This window comes from Myotis davidii, unplaced genomic scaffold (assembly GCF_000327345.1).
Source record: "Myotis davidii unplaced genomic scaffold, ASM32734v1 scaffold86, whole genome shotgun sequence".
In the NCBI taxonomy this organism is placed as follows: domain Eukaryota; kingdom Metazoa; phylum Chordata; class Mammalia; order Chiroptera; family Vespertilionidae; genus Myotis; species Myotis davidii.
Window position 1 is genome coordinate 2,681,223 of NW_006298058.1, and position 19,007 is coordinate 2,700,229.

Consider the following 19,007-nt stretch of genomic DNA (forward strand, 5'->3'; position numbering starts at 1 on the left):
AGCGCTGCTGATGCCTGAACGGTATGTGGAATGAAGTGGGCGGGCATCGGGAGGCCACTATGGCACGGGGCAAGCACTATGGGCAGTCTATCTGAAGTGTACCTGGCGTATAAGACGACCCCCCACTTGGAGGCATATTTTTCAGGGCCAAAAAATCGTCTTATACGCCGGCAAATACGGTATATTTTTAACCCGCTGAGAACAGGGAGTTAGTTTTAACATCTATTTATCACCCAACACAGTTCTTTATTATAAGATGTTTAATGAATTAAAAATATAAAATATATAAAATTAAAGTTAAATATATAAAGGAAAAATAGCCTGTAATTTTAATTTGTGGGTGGAGCAGGACATTCTTCCTGAATCTGTGGTTATCTGATACACTTCCAGTAATAGTTGCTTTCTCACCTGAGAGCCGGTGAGCATCCTGCACGTAAGTATTGCTACAAGTCATTGTTCAGATGTCATGTGTGTCCCCTCTTTTCTAGACTGTGAAGTAGGGACACACTACGAAGGCAAAGTCATAGAAACACTTACATAGCGCAGTTCTCGTGTCCCTTTTGGAAAGCAGATCATCATCACTATGTTGTTCTGGAACCATGATCGTACAGTAATTGTTGTTCCTTTTCTCCTATTTTATGAATCTTATATAATCAACAGCAAAATATTATTAATGTGCTGGATATTTTGACTGTTGTTAGTTGAAGATTGTGAGCTCCACTGAGTACATGAGAAAGTGGGAGCTTACAGAGGATGAAAACTCCAAAGGATTATACGCTAGTTAAGTGGCAGACCCCAGTCATGAACCTGTTTGTGCATGGCTCTGAATCCATCGGTTGTTCCGGTGGCCCACAGCTGTCCACTTTGCTAACAATAACTGAAACATTATTATATAAATATTTCTGAGACATTCATATCTGGAACTAGATAAAAGGCTTACATTGAGGGAAGTGTAATCCTAAAATAGACCTAATTAATATTCTATAAACTATTGAACACGATTTTATTACTGCCCATTAATAACATATTCCCTTGTATTTTGAAATCATAAGTTGTCTGTAATTCTGGTGTAGAGACTAGAAACTTTTCATTAACTACCCTGAATAGGAATCAGTCCTGACTTTAATGATCTAGTGTTTCTGGGGAGAGAAAAATACAGTGACACCCTCAGTTTAAGGGCAAGGTCAGAGGGAGTGATTTATTATAATATCTGTAAAGTAGGATGTTAAGTCATTACTGTAAAGCAATATATTATTCATAAATTTTTAAAGTGTATTTTTCTATATGTATCATGTCCTATTACAGAATGAATACGTCAATGAGGATGTTGATGCCAGAGTTATTGAATATGAAGATAACCGGCCTATCCTGGATATGTTTCTGCAGAAGCCAATGGGTTTACTATCCCTACTTGATGAAGAAAGTAGATTTCCCAAAGCCACTGACCAGACTCTTATAGGTGAGTATGTCTACCTTTTCTGATATAGTCATCTGATTCTGAATGATTGAAAATAGATTTTTAGCCCTGGCTGGGTGGCACAGTTGGTTGGAGTGTCCCATACTCCAATAGGTTTCCAGGTTCGATTCCCATTCAGGGCACATACCTGGATTATGGGTTCCATCTCCAATCAGGATGCATGGCGGGGAGGGGGCTTATCAATGTTTCCCTCTTTCTCCCTTCCTCTCTCTAAACATATCCTCAGGTGAGGATTGACATAAAACAATTTTAATAGATTTTTAATTATTTGGGAGAAAATAGCTATCATAAAGCCTGCATATTGGACTTTAAAGAGGCTTTGGAGCCCTAACCCGTTTGTCTCAGTGAATAGAGCATTGGCCTGCAGACTGAAGGGTCCCAGGTTCGATTCCGGTCAAGGGCATGTGCTTAGTTGTGGGCACATCCCCACTAGGGGGTGTGCAGGAGGCAGCTGATCGATGTTTCTCTCTCATCGATGTTTCTAACTCTCTATCCCTCTCCCTTTCTCTCTGTAAAAAATCAATAAAATATATTTTTTTAAAAAGAGGCTTTGAATTTAATACCTGGACCAGTGAATGTTGATAATTGGGTGAAATATTTCATGAAAAATTAAACAAATTTAGACATTGGACTTCTTACTTTAATGGTAGTGCTCCAACCATAGGATCTTATCTTAGAAATGACCTTAGAAATTATCCAGCCCAAAATTAGAAATTGGAGGGCAAAGGAAAAGGACAGTTCTAGAATTTGAAATGAGTTAGCTAATGGGGAGGAAATAAATTCATCTGTGATGTTCTAGTCATTTATCTACTAGATGCACCTAGCCTCAAATACCTTAATAATCTCTAAGTTATAGTACATTGTTTATAATAATCCCAAGTCATCAAAAAATATTAAACATTTTTTCTGTTCCATAAGGCAGAGATGTATACTCTATTTAAAAGATTATCATCTAAAAATGGTTAACATAAATGTCCTACTCCTTAAATTTAAAAACAGACAAACACAACTTTAGCTTTTTCAGCTATCTGAAAAAATAATTTTTAATGTGGAACACTATATTCCCTGATGGTAGGAGATAATTATTATATATACTCAATACTTGCAAAAAATTCAGATATTCTCTGACTTACTTTTGGTGATATATTGGTCTGTTTCTGACCATTAAAGTCAATGGTGCTAACTCTTTCTTACTGATTGTTTATTCTGTCCTCTAATTGCACAATACTAATGGAAAAGAAAATAATAGCCAAATTGTGGGGAAATGATTGCATAGCACTCACTCTATGTTGATGCTAAAATGTTCCTTCTAGAGCAGCGGTTCTCAACCTGTGGGTCGCGACGACCCTTTGGGGGTCGAACGACCCTTTCACAGGGGTCGCCTAAATATATCCTGCATATCAGATCTTTACATTATGATTCATAACAGTAACAAAATTACAGTTATCAATGAAAATAATTTTATGGTTGCGGGTCACCACAACATGAGGAACTGTATTAAAGGGTCGCAGCATTAGGAAGGTTGAGAACCACTGCTCTAGAACATGGAGTAAAAAGTTCTCTGAGGTTGGTAAAATTGTTATAGAAAAATAACTGTCTTTATGGTCCCATTGTGTTTCCCACGTAATCAATAATAACATATACCATCTAATAGAAAGGAAAAGCAAACACCCAATTTCTAGGTGCATGGCTTTGCTTAAACTGTGTTTCACAAACCCCTTTGTTCAGTCAGACTCCAGTAGTTCCCTTCCTCTTTACCAGCAGTTCTCACAATGTGGTCCCCAGACAAGGAACATTAGCATCACCTGAGATCATGCTAGAATTATAACTTCTTAGATCCCATTCCAGATGTACTGAGTCAGGAACTCTCTGGGTAAGAACTAGCAATCTGAGTTTTTAATGGGCCCTCTAGCGGACTCTGTTGCTTACTAAGGTTTGAGAACTACTGCTGTAAATCATAACGGAATGGTAAAATTCATTATCTTGAATTTTGCAATACCATTTATAATTATACTCCAAAATCTGCATGTATTAGCTATGTAAATTTTTCTTTATTTACTGCACACTGTCCATTTTATGGAGAAAGGGGTGATTCTGTCAACATGCATTTTTTGAGGATCTCCTACATACTTGATATTGGCGTTCCATTTTTTCCTATAGAAAAATTTGAAGATAATCTGAAGTCACAGTACTTCTGGAGGCCCAAAAGAATGGAACTTAGTTTTGGAATTCACCATTTTGCAGGAAAGGTAAGAACTTTAAGGAATTGTGACTGAGTTTCTCTTTAGTCTTTTGTCGAATAATAAAAGTAGACATGAAAATTATGGCCTGAAATATTTACAGATGGTTATAATGAGATAGCCATCTCTGTCTGCCCCTATCTGGCCCTTACTCTGCTCTGCACCTTCCTACAGTCTGTCCTGTCCTTTACCAACCACTCTTGCTCCAACCACTTTCACTTCTAGCATCTATCCTGAAAAGATAAAAAAATAAAATAAAATAAAAAATCCTTCAACAAGCACAAGGTAATAGTTTTTCTAGAGGAATTTTTATTAAGAAACTAAGGGGAAACAAGCAAGAAAAGAGACAAGTCTTCAACAGTCCATCTTGCTGATCCTGACATCTGGTTTTGGGTGAGATTGGCTGGCAATGGGTACCTACTTTTTTCTTCTTTTAATGAAAGCTGGAACCTTTATTATAAACTGACTTTTTCAAACATTAGTGCTTCTCTCTTCACTGCCAACTTTGTCTCTTCTCCCTCCCAACAGGAGAAGGTGTCAGGCTAGAGGTGTGGTCAGATAATGGAGCTGCCCTAGACAGATGGAATTGGTTAATGGACTGGTGCACCGTTAGAGGAAGAAATGTTTATGCATCGACAGATACACACTTTCACACCAAAGCAAACCTCCGTACTTAGAGGATGTTTTCCTTCCCTTCTGCAGAGAATAACAGGCCATTCCCTCACAATGATGTTATAAATATTGGAGGACTAGGAAGGTATTAAAATCAAGAAAGAATGCAATGGATTAAAAATAAATAAACAAAATAAAATGATTCATAACCCTGAGCACTCTAGTTTACTAGAACTATATTCCACAAACTTCGATATTCCACAGACTTGTCACTGAAAAAAAACAAATCTGCCTTAAATATTATAATTATAGCCCCTCTCATGACTTTTAGCATCTGATTTTTCAAATAAGCCTCCTTTAAAACATCCATTAAGAATTGCCTTTGATCATTTTACCCAGGTTTTAATAGCTATATCAGTCTTCTTGGATTGCCATACCAAAAATACCACAGGCAGTGGCTTGAAACAACAGAAATTTATTTTTTCACAGTTCTGGAGACGACAAGGCCAAGATCAGGTGCCAACAAGGCTGGTGTCTGTTGAGGCTTCTCTTCCTGGCTTGCAGACAACTGCCTTTTTGCTGTGTCCTTATATCTTTTCTTTCTTTCTGTACAGGTTGGGGTAGAGAGAGGCAGATCTCTGGTGTATCTTCCTCATTTTAGGACATCAGTCCTCTGGGATTAGGACCCCAACCTATGACCTCATTTAACCTTAGTTACCTGCTTAAATACTCTCTCTCCAAATACAGTCACATTTGAGGATGAGGATTCAACATAATAATTTTAGAGTAACAAAATTCAGTCCATGACAACAACCATATTGGACCAGCCTACAGAGATCTTTAGGTTACCTTGATTTTTAGAAAGCCTTAAAACTATTCACCCCCACAGTGTATGTAGACCATTCTTACTACTGAGACAAAAATCTGTAGTGGCTAATTCACTGTAGTGAATCAATTATAGTAGAAACCAGTGACCTGTTGCATGAAATCCTTAGAGACACTGGACATCCTCCCTCCCCCCGCGCCATGGGACCACCCCCGAGTCCTGGAGTCCCACCCCGTGTGGCCGGCGTGCTGCCAGACGGCCCGAGTCCTGGAGTGCCATCCCGATGCCCTACCTCAGGCCGCACACAGCAGTCGCCGGGAACCCCTGCGCCCTCATGGGGCCGCAGGAACCCTGGTGGAAGCCCCGCCCCTGCTGCCCGCGCCACTATCTTGTGACGGCCTTATGGCGTGAGGGTCAATTTGCATATTACCTCTTTATTATATAGGATGAGAATGCCTGGGTGGCCCCAGTGTGCTTCCTCCTGCCACACCCAACCCTCCAGAAATACACCAAATTTCCAACATAAAACATGGGAGGAATCAAACTTCTTTTATCGTTTCAACACCCAAAAAATAAGTGAGACAAATATTTTTCTGACAAGATTTATTAGTAAACCTGGAGAGGTTTGCTTTTCCAACCAAGTTGTAAGGGACTACCTTTATAAATCTTTGTATAACTGTCACTCTGCACAGAGTAAGCTCTCAATAAATATCTATTGATGATGATGATGATGATGATGATGGCAGTGACACTAATTGTGATGATGATGACAATATACTTTATCAACAGGTCCTTTATAATGCAAGTGGGTTCTTAGCTAAAAATAGAGACACTCTTCCAACTGATATTGTGCTACTCTTGAGGTCATCAGAAAACAGTGTAATTCGACAACTAGTTAACCACCCTCTGACAAAAACAGGTAAGATAAGACAATTACCTTTAAATGAAAAGGTTTTTCAGGCCTGATCAAATAGTTTCTGATTGTCATTTTCATGAGTATGCTCCTCAGTTTTTCATATTGGTTTGTTTTTGGCTCACTAAATGTGCAATAATTAATATCCCCTGCCTAGATCATCTGAAGAAAATAATAAAACATAAGGAAGGTAGGTTTTCACTAAAGAGAGTGAAGCACCTCCCAGAAAATATGGTAGTGTCCTAGCGCCTCGCTAGAAGAATATGCTCACCTCCAGGAGTTCAGAATTGCCTGCTATTTTCGAGCGGGTAGCATCTGGATGGTTTGAGGTCTATAGGTTTAGTGAGCTCTGACTTACTGATTAAAGACTCACACAACCTTGTTCCATTCAACCATATACATTCTTAAATTTGCTTTTAAGAGAAAAAATGTAGTGTGGGTTGTTTTTCTTTACTGGAGTTTGAAATTTTCCTCTGCACTTTTTATAATTTTATTGATGTATAACTGACATATACATATGCACATATTTAGACAGTAAAATTTGATGAGTTTTTGACATACATAAATACCTGTAAAACCGTCACCACAGTCAATAATGAACCTATTGATCACCCCCAAATGATATTTCCTCATGGCTCTTTGTAATCCTCCCCCCACTCTTCCCTGCCCCTAACCAAATGTTCTTCACAATCTTGAGTCTTCCAATCAGGAGGCAAAATATAGCTCTTCATTTATTTAAGTCTTCTTTAATTTCTCTCAACAATATTATGTAGTTTTCAGCATGCAAGCCTTATATATCTTTTGTCAAATTATTTGCTAGTATATCACATTTTAAGCTATAATAAGTGGTAATTTTTAATTCAAGTTCTGTGTGTTGCTACTATATAGGAACCCAGTCAATCTTTGTGTATTAATTTTTGCTGTGCAATGTTGCTTAATTTATTTGAGTAGGTGGGTATCGTTTATTATACACAGAGTTTGCTATAATAACAGATAAAATGGGGGAAATATTACTTTAGGCTTTGAAGCAAGAGCTTATGGAACTCATTTCCCCAAAGAATAGTTTTAACCTAAGAGTTAAATTATGAGAATAATAATCCTATACAGTGGGGCCTTGACTTACGAGTGTCCCGACTAACGAGTTTTTTGATATACCAGCTGTCTCTTGGCCAATTTTTTGCATTGAGTTGACAGAGTAATTTGAGTTAATGAGCTCCTTAACGAGCAGCTTAACAAGCTCGGTCTCGGAACGAATTAAACTTGTAAGTCAAGGCCCCACTGTATAATAAAAGCCTAATAATAACCCTATATAATAAAAGCCTAATATCGTCCAGTCAGCCATTCAACCAATCAAAGTGTAATATGCTAATGATATGCTAAGGCCACTCCACCACTTGCTGTGACAAGCACTGACCACCAGGGTGCAGACATTCGACTGCTAGACCAGTCGCTATGACACGCACTAACCACCAAGGACCAGATGCTCCAACTGGTAGATTAGCTTGCTGCTGGGGTCCGGCCAATCGGGACTGAGCAAGATGAGCAGGACATGCCCTGGAGCCCTCATGGTCCCTCCCCAGCAACCAACTTCCCGGCATCCCTCCCTGGCCCCAAACGTGCACCCGTGGGGTCCCTCGGCCTGGCCTGCACCCCCTTGCAATCTGGGCTAAGGGACCCCCATCCCAAGTGCATAAATTTTGAGCACTGGGCTTCTAGTCCTATATAATAAAAGCCTATTATGCTAAGTGTCCAGTTGTCTGGTCAGCCATTCAACCAATCAAAGAGTCATGCTAATGATATGCTAAGGCTGCTCAACTGCTCACTGTAATGTGCACTGACTACCATAGGGCAGACAGTCAACCAGTTGACCAGTCACTATGACATGCACTGACCACCAGGGGGCAGACAGTTGACCGGTCGACCAGTCGCTATGACGTGCACTGACTACCAGGGGGCAGACGCTTCAAGTAGTAGGTTAGCTTGCTGCTGGAGTCCAGCTGATTGGACTGAGCAAGATGGGCTGGACACGCCCTGGAGCCCTCCCACAGTCCCTCCCTGGCTGGCTAACCTCCCGTGTCCCTTTCTAGCCCTGACCATGCACTGGCGGAGTCACTCGACCCTCTCGCAATCTGAGACCCCTCAGGGGATGTCAGAGAGCCACTTTCGGCTCACTCACACAGGGGGAGCACCGATCAGCCAGAAGCCGGGCTCACAGCTGGCGAGCACAGCGGTGGTGGCGGGAGCCTCTCCTACTCCGCAGCAGCCCTAAGGATGTCCATGGACTTCTGGACTGTGAGACAGTTTGAGGAACCCCCGCCCCCAACCAAGTGCACGAATTTTGTGCACCAGACTTCTAGTGATGTAATAAATTTACAAAGGACTTAGATTCAAACATTATAGATGCTGTGGCATAAGGTATCTAAAATGTTCAGACTGACATTGTAAACAATGGGGTTCAGCAAACTCACCTTGTCTCTACTACAGACATAAAACATTGAGTTATTAGCACACTGACTAGCCACTATTTGAGTAAGTTTTTTTGTTGTTGTAATTTCTATAGGATGTTCTACATAGATGGTCATGTCATTCTTGATTAAGGAGTTTTCCCTTTCTACTCCATTCTGTTTACTTTTTATTTCTTCATATTACCTGGTTGCACTGGCTAGAATCAACAATGTAATACTGGATAAAAGTAGCAAGAGAGAATATTTTTGCCTTATTCCTGATCTTGGGTCAAAAACATTCGGTTTTTCTCCATTAAGAATGATGCCAGTGGTAGGTTTTTCATAGATGTTCTTTATCAGGAAGAAGTTACTTTCTAGCCCTCGTTTGTGGAGTTTTTTTTTAATCAGACATGCATGTTTGAATTTTTCCAAATTCTTTTTCTGCATCTGAGCTATTTTCTTTGCTTGTTTTTTAATCTATAAATATGGTGAGATACATTGATTGATTTTTTTTAATGTTATACCAATTTTTTATTCCTAGGAAAAAACAGACATGGTCATAATGCATTGGACATTTAATGTATTGCCTAATTCAATTGTCTAACATTTTGTTAAGAATTTTTGTATCACCCTGCCCAGTATTCTCAGTGGTTAGAAAATCAGCCCCTGGTACCTAAGGGTTTTTGTATCTATGTTCATGGATATTGGGTAGTTTTCTTTTCTAATGGTTACTTTTTCTGATTTTAGAATCAGGGTAATAATGGCCTCATAGAATTAATTGAGATGTATTGCCTCCTCTTCAATTTTCAGGAAAAGTTAAATGAGTATTATTTATTTCTAAATTGCTTTATAGAATTTACTTGTGAAACCTGCTGAGCCTGAAGGTCTTTTTGTGATAAAGTTTTTAAGTCTAAATGTAGTTTCTTTAATAAATATAAGGCTATTTAAGTTATCCAGTTTTTTTAATAAGCTTTAGTAGATTGTGTCTTTTAGGAAATTGTTCATCTGTGTAGTCAAATTTATTGACATAAAGTTTGTTATTATTTCCTTATACTTTTACTATCTGTAGATATTGAAGTTATATCAGCTCTCTCATTTGTGATATAGATAATTTCTGCCCTCTCTAATTTTATTCTTGATATGTTTTCTAGAGACATCAATTTTATTGATATTCTTGAAGAACTGGCTTATGGTTTCATTTTCTCTATTGTCCTTGCTTTCTATTTTGTAGATTTTTTTTTCTTTTATCTTTATTGCCTCCTCTCTTATGTTTATTTTGGGTATTTTGTCTTTTTCTAAGTTCTAAGCTAAAAACCTAGGTCAGTGATTTAAGAAAATGTTTCTTTTTTTCTAATATAAGCATTTATAAGGGTTATTTATAAGTCTTATATTTAATTTTTAAGTATGTTGGGATTTTCCAGATATCTTTTTGTCTGGGCTTCTAATTTAATTCTGTAGTGCTCAGGAAGCATATTTTGTATGACTTAATCATTTAATTTAGCTAAACGTGTTTATGGCTCATAATATGCTCTATCTTGTTTTATGTTTTATTTGGACTTGAAAATAATGTGTATTCTACTGTTGTTAGTTGGAGTGTTATATAAATGTTCATTAGGTCAACTTGTTTGATAATAGTGGTCAAATCTTCTATATTCTTACTGGTTTTCTCCTGCTCCTATCAATTACTGAGAGAGGGGCTTAGACATATGTGACTATAATTGTCAATTTATCAAATTTTCCTTTCATTAAAATCAGTTTTTGCTTTATATAGTTTTTGTATTTTTTCACCTGAAAAAATTGCTTTTAGAGAGAAAAGAAGAAAGAGAGAGGGGAGAGAGAGAGAGAGAGAGAGAGAAACATCTCTATTGGTTATGTCCCGTACACACCCCAACTGGAGATCTAACCTGCGACCTCTCAGTGATGCTCCAACCGAGTCACTGCCAGGACTGTTTCATGTTTCTTTAAGGTCTACTAGTGAGGACATAAAAATTTAGAATTGTTTCATTTTCTTGATGATTAGACCCCTTTTGTTATTATTAAATTACTCTTCTTATCCCTGGTAATATTCATTATTCTGAAGTCCACTTTGCCTGATAATGATACGGAGACTCCAACTTTCTTATAATTAGTGGTTGAATGGCATTTTTTATACTTTTAATTTCAACTTATTTTTGTTTTTATATTTAAAATGGTTTTTTCTAGACAGCCTATAGATGAGCCTTGCTTTTTAAGTTTCAATCTGAAAATCTCTGCCTTTCAATTGTGGTGATCAGACCATTTACATTTAATGTGATTAATTATATGTTTGGGATGACTCTACCATCATGTTATTTGTTTTCTATTTGTTCCATCTATTATTTTTCCTAGTCTTTACCTGGGTTCCCCTCTCTGCATTTCAGCCTAAAATCTCTGCAGACAGAGAAAACTGGGGTAATTGTAGACTTACTTCATTTATTTCCCCTTTCTCATGGATCACTGTCCTGTACTGCTTTATTAACAATGTATAACAAGGGTTTCTCCCAGACAAATACTGTATGATTTAATTTATATGAGTTAGTCAAATTCATAGAGACAGAAAGCAGAACTTTGGTTGTCTAAAATTGAGGGATGTGAGAATGGGAAGTTAGTATTTAATAAGTATAGCATTTCCATTTTAGGGCATGAAAAGTGCTGTGGAGATGGGCAGCAGTGGTGGCTGCACAACATTATGAATGTATTTAATACCACGGAACTATATACTTTAAAATGCTAAATTTTATGGTATGTGTATTTTATCACAATAAAAAGAGAAAAAGGAAAAAAACAAGACTGTTCCATATATTTTGTATGTTTTTTAGTTGTTTCATTTAATCCAGTCTGTTACTTTATCTTGCCTAGAAGCAAGTCTTCAGTTTTGATCTTAACAATTGTTATCTCTTTCTGTATCCACCTATAACCTCTAGGCATCTAACTCCATGCTTTTCATCCTTATAAAACATGCAGCCAGGTTCTCAATACTCTGTTATGCCTCCTGACTATCAGTAGAACAGTTCTCTAGTTTAAGAGAACTTCACAGTCAAAAAGTGTTTCAGGAACTCAGAATCTCAAAACTAAAGCATATGGGCTTTATATTCACTTAGTTGTGCAAACATGTAATAATAACAGCGACAGCAATAATAGATAAAATTGTGATCAATGATTCTCTCTCATCATTGATGTTTCCATCTCTCTCTTCCTCTCCCTTCCTTTCTGAAATCAATAAAAAAAATTAAAAAAAAAAAAAGTTCAGCCCTCATTAGGGGACATGCAGCATAAGGCCTTGCAGCTCACATCTCCAGTTTGGTTTATCATAGGCTTGTCATCAGATAAATTATAAAAGCAAATTGGATATTTCTAAATTTAAGATTTATGCTAATTTTAGTACCTATCAATATGCATAGATGAATTTTTAAAAGGCTTTCATTTATATTTTGTTAAATCATTTGATGTCTAGCAAACAAATTTTGTTTAAGTGAAATTATTAATCCTTTGCTAAATTTCTTCTAGTTTTTTAGTTTCAGATAAACTTGTAATTTTTAATTTTTATTTGGGTAATACAAAGTAATAGGATCTATTAAGTAATGGGTCTATCCTAATTAATGTGCTACTAGCACTTTGTGTATTCATCACACTTCTAAGAAATCTCCACGTCTGTGGTAATCTGTTTCTAAAACTCCCTGGTAATCCTAACGATGATGGTACTGACTGAAACTCCTGACATGCTTGTCTGGAGGTCATCTGTTGCTGTCTGTCCACCCTGCTGTGTTCAGTCAGTTTCCCATTTGAAGAGTGACAGTGTGTGTGCAGTGTCAGCACAACAGGAAAGCCATCGCACTCTTCTCAGCACTTTTCCTGGAATAAAGAGGGAAGGGGGTGGGGGAGCGTGAACAGAGCAGAGGCACTGCCAGCCACACCCCAGGCAGAGGTCCTCTCCGACCCACCTTTTCAACCACAAAGAATGTGAAGGATTTGCCAGAAATAGGTAGCCTCTGCTTTTCACCTAAGAGCATCAGAGTGACCGGAAATGACCTTTCTAAAGCGATACTCAATTCTGGAGATATTTTGAACATTACTATTAGGATGATAAACTCTTGGATTGTGGGTGGTTGAGTTATTGTGGTTGGTAGGGGGTGGGAAAGGAGTGAACTAACATTTTCAGGCACCTACCATGTGACAGACATACTATCACATTTCATCAAAATGCTGTGAGGGAGGCATCATTAACCTCATGTTATGGATCCAAACTACAACTCAGAGACTTAAGTGAATAACCTACAGGTAACACAGTTTAAGTACCACAGCTGGTATCAAACCTAGGTCTTCCTGGCTTTGTAGGTCATTATTATTTTACTACACCAATATTTTTTCTACAACCTTGTCTTGTGAACCTTTATATAGTCCTCGAACTAGGCACACATTTCTGAATGTTAAGTTGAAATTGTCCAGTGCTGTCAGCCACACTTGATTCACTTAAACCACTTTGTGTGAATTAATGATCCACATGATATTTTTAAAAACTTTTTTTAGCCGAAACTGGTTTGGCTCAGTGGATAGAGCGTCAGCCTGCGGACTGAAAGGTCCCAGGTTCAATTCCAGTCAAGGGCATGTACCTGGGTTATGGGCACATCCCCAGTGGGGGATGTGCAGGAGGCAGCTGGTCGATGTTTCTCTCTCATCGATGTTTCTAACTCTCTATCTCCTCCCACTGGGAATCGTGCCCGCAACTCGGGCAGGTGCCCTTGGCCAGAATCGAACCTGGGACCCTTCAGTCCACAAGCTGATGCTCTAGCCCCTAAGCCAAGCCGGCTAGGGTGATCCATATGATTTTTAAGGTCCATTGTAAAGCTTTTCTTTATGGTAAAGAAAATCTCAGATGCCATTTCACACACACACACACACACACAACAAATTGCCTCCTTTATCATAATCACTCCATATTTTATAGCAATTAAAAGGCAATCCAGCCTGGCCAGCATGGCTTGATGGTTGAGCATCGATCTGTGAACCAGGAGGTCACGGTTCAACTCCCAATCAGGGGCATATGCCCCAGTTGCGGGCTCGACCCCCCAGTGTGATGCATTCAAGAGGCAGCCGATCAATGATTCTCTCTCATCATTGATGTTTCTATCTCTCTCCCTCTCACTTCCTCTCTGAATCAATAAAAATATATTTAAAAATAAAAATAAAATTAAATAAAAGGAAATCCAACAGTTACCTCTATCTTTCTATTCTTTAAGCTGGATTTATTAATTTCTGAATTAAAATTTTGGCATAAATGTCACATAATATTACTTTATCTCTAAGTTTCTCAATAAATAGTTAACCAAGCTTGTAAGTCTGAATATTGTGAGATCAACAATGCTTATTTTAACATTCAAGTAAATGAGGAAATTTTCTAGCCATTTAAGGATTTTAAAGGTATATTAATTTTATCTAAATTCCCACAGGTAATCTGCCACATTCAAAAACTAAAAATATAATAAACTATCAAATGAGAACTTCAGAAAAATCAATCAACCTGACAAAGGTAAGAAAATGTATTTTTCATGGCAGTGAATCTAAGGATCTAATCTTTACAATGGCAACATTTATGTGCTCCTAAAAGTACAGTCTTTTTCTTCGTTTTCTTTCTTTGATCTTCTTTTCTGCTTAAACGGATATTTATGTTATGTTCATATTTCCACTATCCACTAAAATAATCATACATTTCTGATATATTCTTAACTCTTCATTTATAGCTTGTTTTAATGTTACACTAAGGCCAATTAAAAATGTATTTGTCAGAGATATTCACATTCTATGCATGACCAACGCAAATTTCAGTGAAACTTTAAACAATTACCTTACCGGTAGACAGTTACCTTAAAGTAAAATGATCAATGACATTTTGTTGTTTTAGGTATTTGAGTGCACAGACTATGATAACCTGAAAAGTTCCCCATGCTCCCTGTAGATCCGAAAGCACAATCAGTACTAATGCATCACTCTCTCCCTTGGTCTTAGGGTGAAACTGGAGAAACCACACGTCATGCTAGAGAGACGACCAACATGAAGACACAAACAGTTGCATCATATTTTAGAGTAAGATGTTAAATTATGATGTGTTGTGATTAGGGGTGTCATTTGTTCTAAATGATAGTGACATATCAAAAGTGAATAACATAGAGGGCTATTAGCAAAAAATGAATTTTTACTGTATTTTAATTATTCTTTTTTAGATATAGGCTATAATAAAGTATACTGTAAAAAATCTGTAAACTTAATGTATATGAGGTCCATCTTAACGGAGATCTATACCTGGGTTAAAATTTGTCCATAGAACCAAGTGAATTTCCACCAGTGTACTAGTAAAACTTAAGAAGGCTTTTAATTTGATGCTACGATAACTATCAATGCTCCTTCCTTCTCCTGAATAGACAGATGGGACAAGGTGACCATCCACTCCCATTCCATATCTTGCTGCACACGGATAAGCTGAAAACCTCAAGAGAAAAATAGAACTGGTGTAGGAATGGGGCAAAGAGAAGGGACATGAGAGAAACCGAGGGACATGCCATGGGAGTGAGTCACTGTGTCTTCAGCTTAGGTTCAAGGTGACCTTTCCTGTTTGGACAGTAGGGGAGGAGAGTCAGGGGAAAAAAGAAGCACTAGAGAGCTCTAGGTAACCCTGCTCTCATTGCTTCCAGTTCTCGTTTATCTCTTCTGATAAAATCATGCTAACCAGCCAGTGAAAACGAAGAAAATACCACCTAAAATTCCTAATAGTATAATTTAATGTGGAGGAGGACCTTGGGTTAAATTTACTGTGAGTGCTCAGTAAATAAACCCGGCTCCCTAACAGAATCATAAAATACTTTTTAAAAATACCTGGGTAGTTTTATTAAATATGTTTCTGGTCCTAAACTTAAAGTAGACCGTTGTGTGCTAAATCATCTTTGAGTAGTACCTACTATATTTAAATGCTTACTATCTCACATTTGCTGCTGATACATTCGGCTACATCAAGACTACAGCACAGCTAAGTCACCGAGAATTATTTACAGCCAGATTCTTTTGTTGTTGTTTTTTAAGCGACCTATCCAAACCATTCCCATACCGCTATTGTTAACATCAAATGCCATCAGATGATAAAATCAATTTATTCTTCAGGCTGAAGTGAAAGTGATAGAAGATAATTTCATGTAGTCTGTGATGTGTTTTTCAAGTTATTTTTCATTCTGCAGAAAAGAATGAATATAGAGTGACATTCTGCCTTGCTCCCTAAAGAAAACTGATGCCTAAATGGTGGTAAACTCTTGCTCGGTTTGCCAGCAGACACATGTATCACCTTAGTATCTCTGCTCCCTGGCAGATGTTTGCATGACTAAAGGAAGATGACTCACTGATAAATGTAATGAAAAAGGGGCTCCAAAATAACACACCCGGCTGTTTAAAGATCACATCTGAGTCTTAGTGCCCAGGAGGAAGCCATGTGAATCCAGTGCTGTGTCAGTTCCCCGGTTCCAGCATTCGGTTTGCTCTGGCTTTGCAACTGTAGGCTTTTGCATTTCCAGCACTAAGAGAGATCCAGCCGTCAACAGCTATGGATGTCCGCATAGTCATTACCTGGCCAACAAATTGTAAACCTGGTTTCTAAAATACTAGTTTTCTGGGATTCCACCTTTAACTTACCCATGATTATTCTAATATGTTACATACTTAGTTACATACTTAGTTAATTCTACTTAATTATACTGAGCAAAAGTACTGACTGCTGTTTTAATAAGGTATTGCTGCCTAACAGAGTTTTCCCATCTGTGTGATTTTAAAATTCTAAAATAAGAAAATTACCAAACTGGAGCATACTAGAGTACTTAAATGAATTTGCTTAGTGTACTAACTATGCCCTGGCTCGAATGGTTTCCTCAGTGGTTAGAACATCAGCCCAGGGACTCAACGGCCACAGGTTCAATTCCGGTCAAGGGCACATACCTCAGTAGCAGGTGCGATCCACGCCCCAGTCGCAGCACTTGAGGGGGGCAGCCAGTCGTGTCTCTTTCACATGATGTTTCTCTCTCCCTCTGTCTCTCCTGCTCCTTTCCCCTCGCTCTGAATATCAATGGAAGAAAAAATCCTCGGGTCAGGGTTAACAACAACAAAAAGATGTAATTATGTCCTACATACTAAACTGCATTAACTTCTCAGTCCTTATTTTAGATTAGGAGATGATTCTGGCAGGAATTAAAGTGTTTACTTTTATTCTTTCTATAAAGAAAGATAAGGAAATTAGTAGCATAAGCAGGAAATTAGATTTTGTTCCTAAATATTTGTAATTTGGCAAGTTTCCATGAGAGGACATAATTACTTATCAAAAATAAGTTTATATATTAATTAAAGTTGTCTTTAGAATTTATAGGCAACCTTTTAACAGCTAACTTCCTAGCTATTGCCTCTACATTTTTATGAGTAAATCTGTCTTTTTTTAAAATGCTATATATAAAATTGTCTTTCCCTCCATTTACTGTGAATTAGTACAAGCATGTGTAACATTCAGTTTTTTATATTTTTCTTAGAATAATAAGAATTACAAGCTCATAAGTTTTTGCATGGCACACCTGGAAATTTATTTTTGTTGCATATTACAGTATTCCCTGATGGATTTGTTATCTAAAATGGTGGTGGGCCAACCTCATTTTGTTCGATGCATCAAACCAAATAATGAACGTCAAGCAAGGAAATACGACAAAGAGAAAGTTCTGCTACAGCTCCGCTACACAGGAATTCTGGAAACAGCAAGAATTCGGAGGCTAGGCTATTCACATCGGATACTCTTTGCTAACTTTATAAAGCGGTATGTGGATTTCTTTTTAAGTTTCCATATGCAGCTTATATCAAAATGCTTTGCAAGAAATATAGGAAACGATAAGAAACAATTACTTGGGCATTCTAGGAAGGAAGCATTTTGTTCACGCTAAGGATTATGTATTGACAAGAAGGTAACTCTGAGCTGGAGCTGGAAGTTTCTCTGGTCAGCAGGGAGTCCTCCGTGGCAGCACAGAGGGTACATGGCACAGGCAGCATGAGTGAGAGGCCTGAGCTTCTACCCGGTTCTCCTCCGAGCTCTGCCCCTTGCTGTGTGACCATGGCCTACACCAGTGGTTCTCAGTGAGGGGAGATTTTGCCCTCAAAGGACATTAGTTAATGTCTGGAGACATTTTGGGTTGTCACAACTGGTGGGAGGCGGGAGATGGCTGCTGGCATCTAGTGGGTAGAGGCCAGGGATCCTGTTGAACATCTGAAAATGCACAGGACAGCTCCCAACAACAAATAGTTATCCAGCTTACAATGTCAGCAGTGGTTGAGAAACCCTGGTCTATATGGAACCTCAATTTCCTCATCTAATAAATCTGCCATGACTGCCTGATAGAATTGTTATGAGAGTCAAATGAGGTAGTATCTCTAAAGGTGATTTAGGACACATAAACGGTATAAGGAGTCCTTTCTAATATTGGAGATGAATGTAAAATGAACTAAAGTATAGATTAATTTTATTTTATTAAGTAACACATTACTGGTGATATAGATTCAGTATCTTATATATGTAATGTTTTTAAAGCTTATTTTATTAAATCCTCACCCAAGGATATGTTTTCATTTATTTTTTACTTATTTTTATTTTTTTAGAGAGAGACAGAGAGAGAAACATCGAAGTGATAGGTTGGGTCTCATATATGCCCCAACTGGGGATGGAACCTGCAACCTACGCATATGCCCTACCTGGAATTAAACCTGCAACCTTTTGTTGTATAGGATGATGCTCCGACCAACTGAGCCACCCGGCCAGGGCTAAATGCTCATGTTTTTTATATGTATCAATTCAATGATTTGTTTTAGCCATTAAACTTGAAATTTCAATTTTCAAAGCAAAGGTATTCACTTAGAGCACCTTAAATAAAGAAAACCCTATCATTTTGTTATGATGGAGCGCAAAATTACATAAATGTTATTTTCATTTTGCAAATTCTTTATAATAGCTTAAGACAGACTTTAGAACTTCAAGTTTTAGAGTTCAGAAGTACAGCCAGCATCTAACCACTGACTTCACTTCTCACATTTTACATCCAAAACTAAGAAATAAAAAATATTGTAATTTTTTTATTGGCCATTAGGTAAAATCTCCATTCTGTACATGAAAGCAGGTAACCCAAAAGTATTTTATTGCAAAGGACTTTCAAATTTAACCAAAATTTGACCTTATTATCATTATTTTCATTTTTAGGTGAAGAGTAGATCTTTAACTCACTTAAATATTAATATAAATAACATTAATATATGTATCCTTATATTTTAGTGACTTTTTAATGTATAAGGCACCATGCTAGTCACTGTGGGAAACACTGAATTTTAAAACTTTAGAGTGCAGACTTGATTTTCAAGAATTAACAATCCAGTTAAAATTATCAGAGCCTAAGCCCTGGCCTGTGCTCAGTTGGTTGCA

General features: G+C 37.7%; 1 protein-coding gene across 1 annotated transcript in view; it reads left to right on the forward strand.

Moving 5' to 3' along the window:
* MYO3A (myosin IIIA) overlaps positions 1–19,007 on the forward strand; it is a 212,238-nt gene that overhangs the window by 139,641 nt on the left and 53,590 nt on the right. Inside the window, exons 19-24 of the mRNA XM_006773822.2 lie at positions 1,306–1,459; positions 3,638–3,726; positions 5,945–6,074; positions 13,978–14,057; positions 14,534–14,611; positions 17,155–17,360. Of these exons, the coding sequence (XP_006773885.1) occupies positions 1,306–1,459; positions 3,638–3,726; positions 5,945–6,074; positions 13,978–14,057; positions 14,534–14,611; positions 17,155–17,360 (737 nt within the window). The remainder of the gene's footprint in view (positions 1–1,305; positions 1,460–3,637; positions 3,727–5,944; positions 6,075–13,977; positions 14,058–14,533; positions 14,612–17,154; positions 17,361–19,007) is intronic.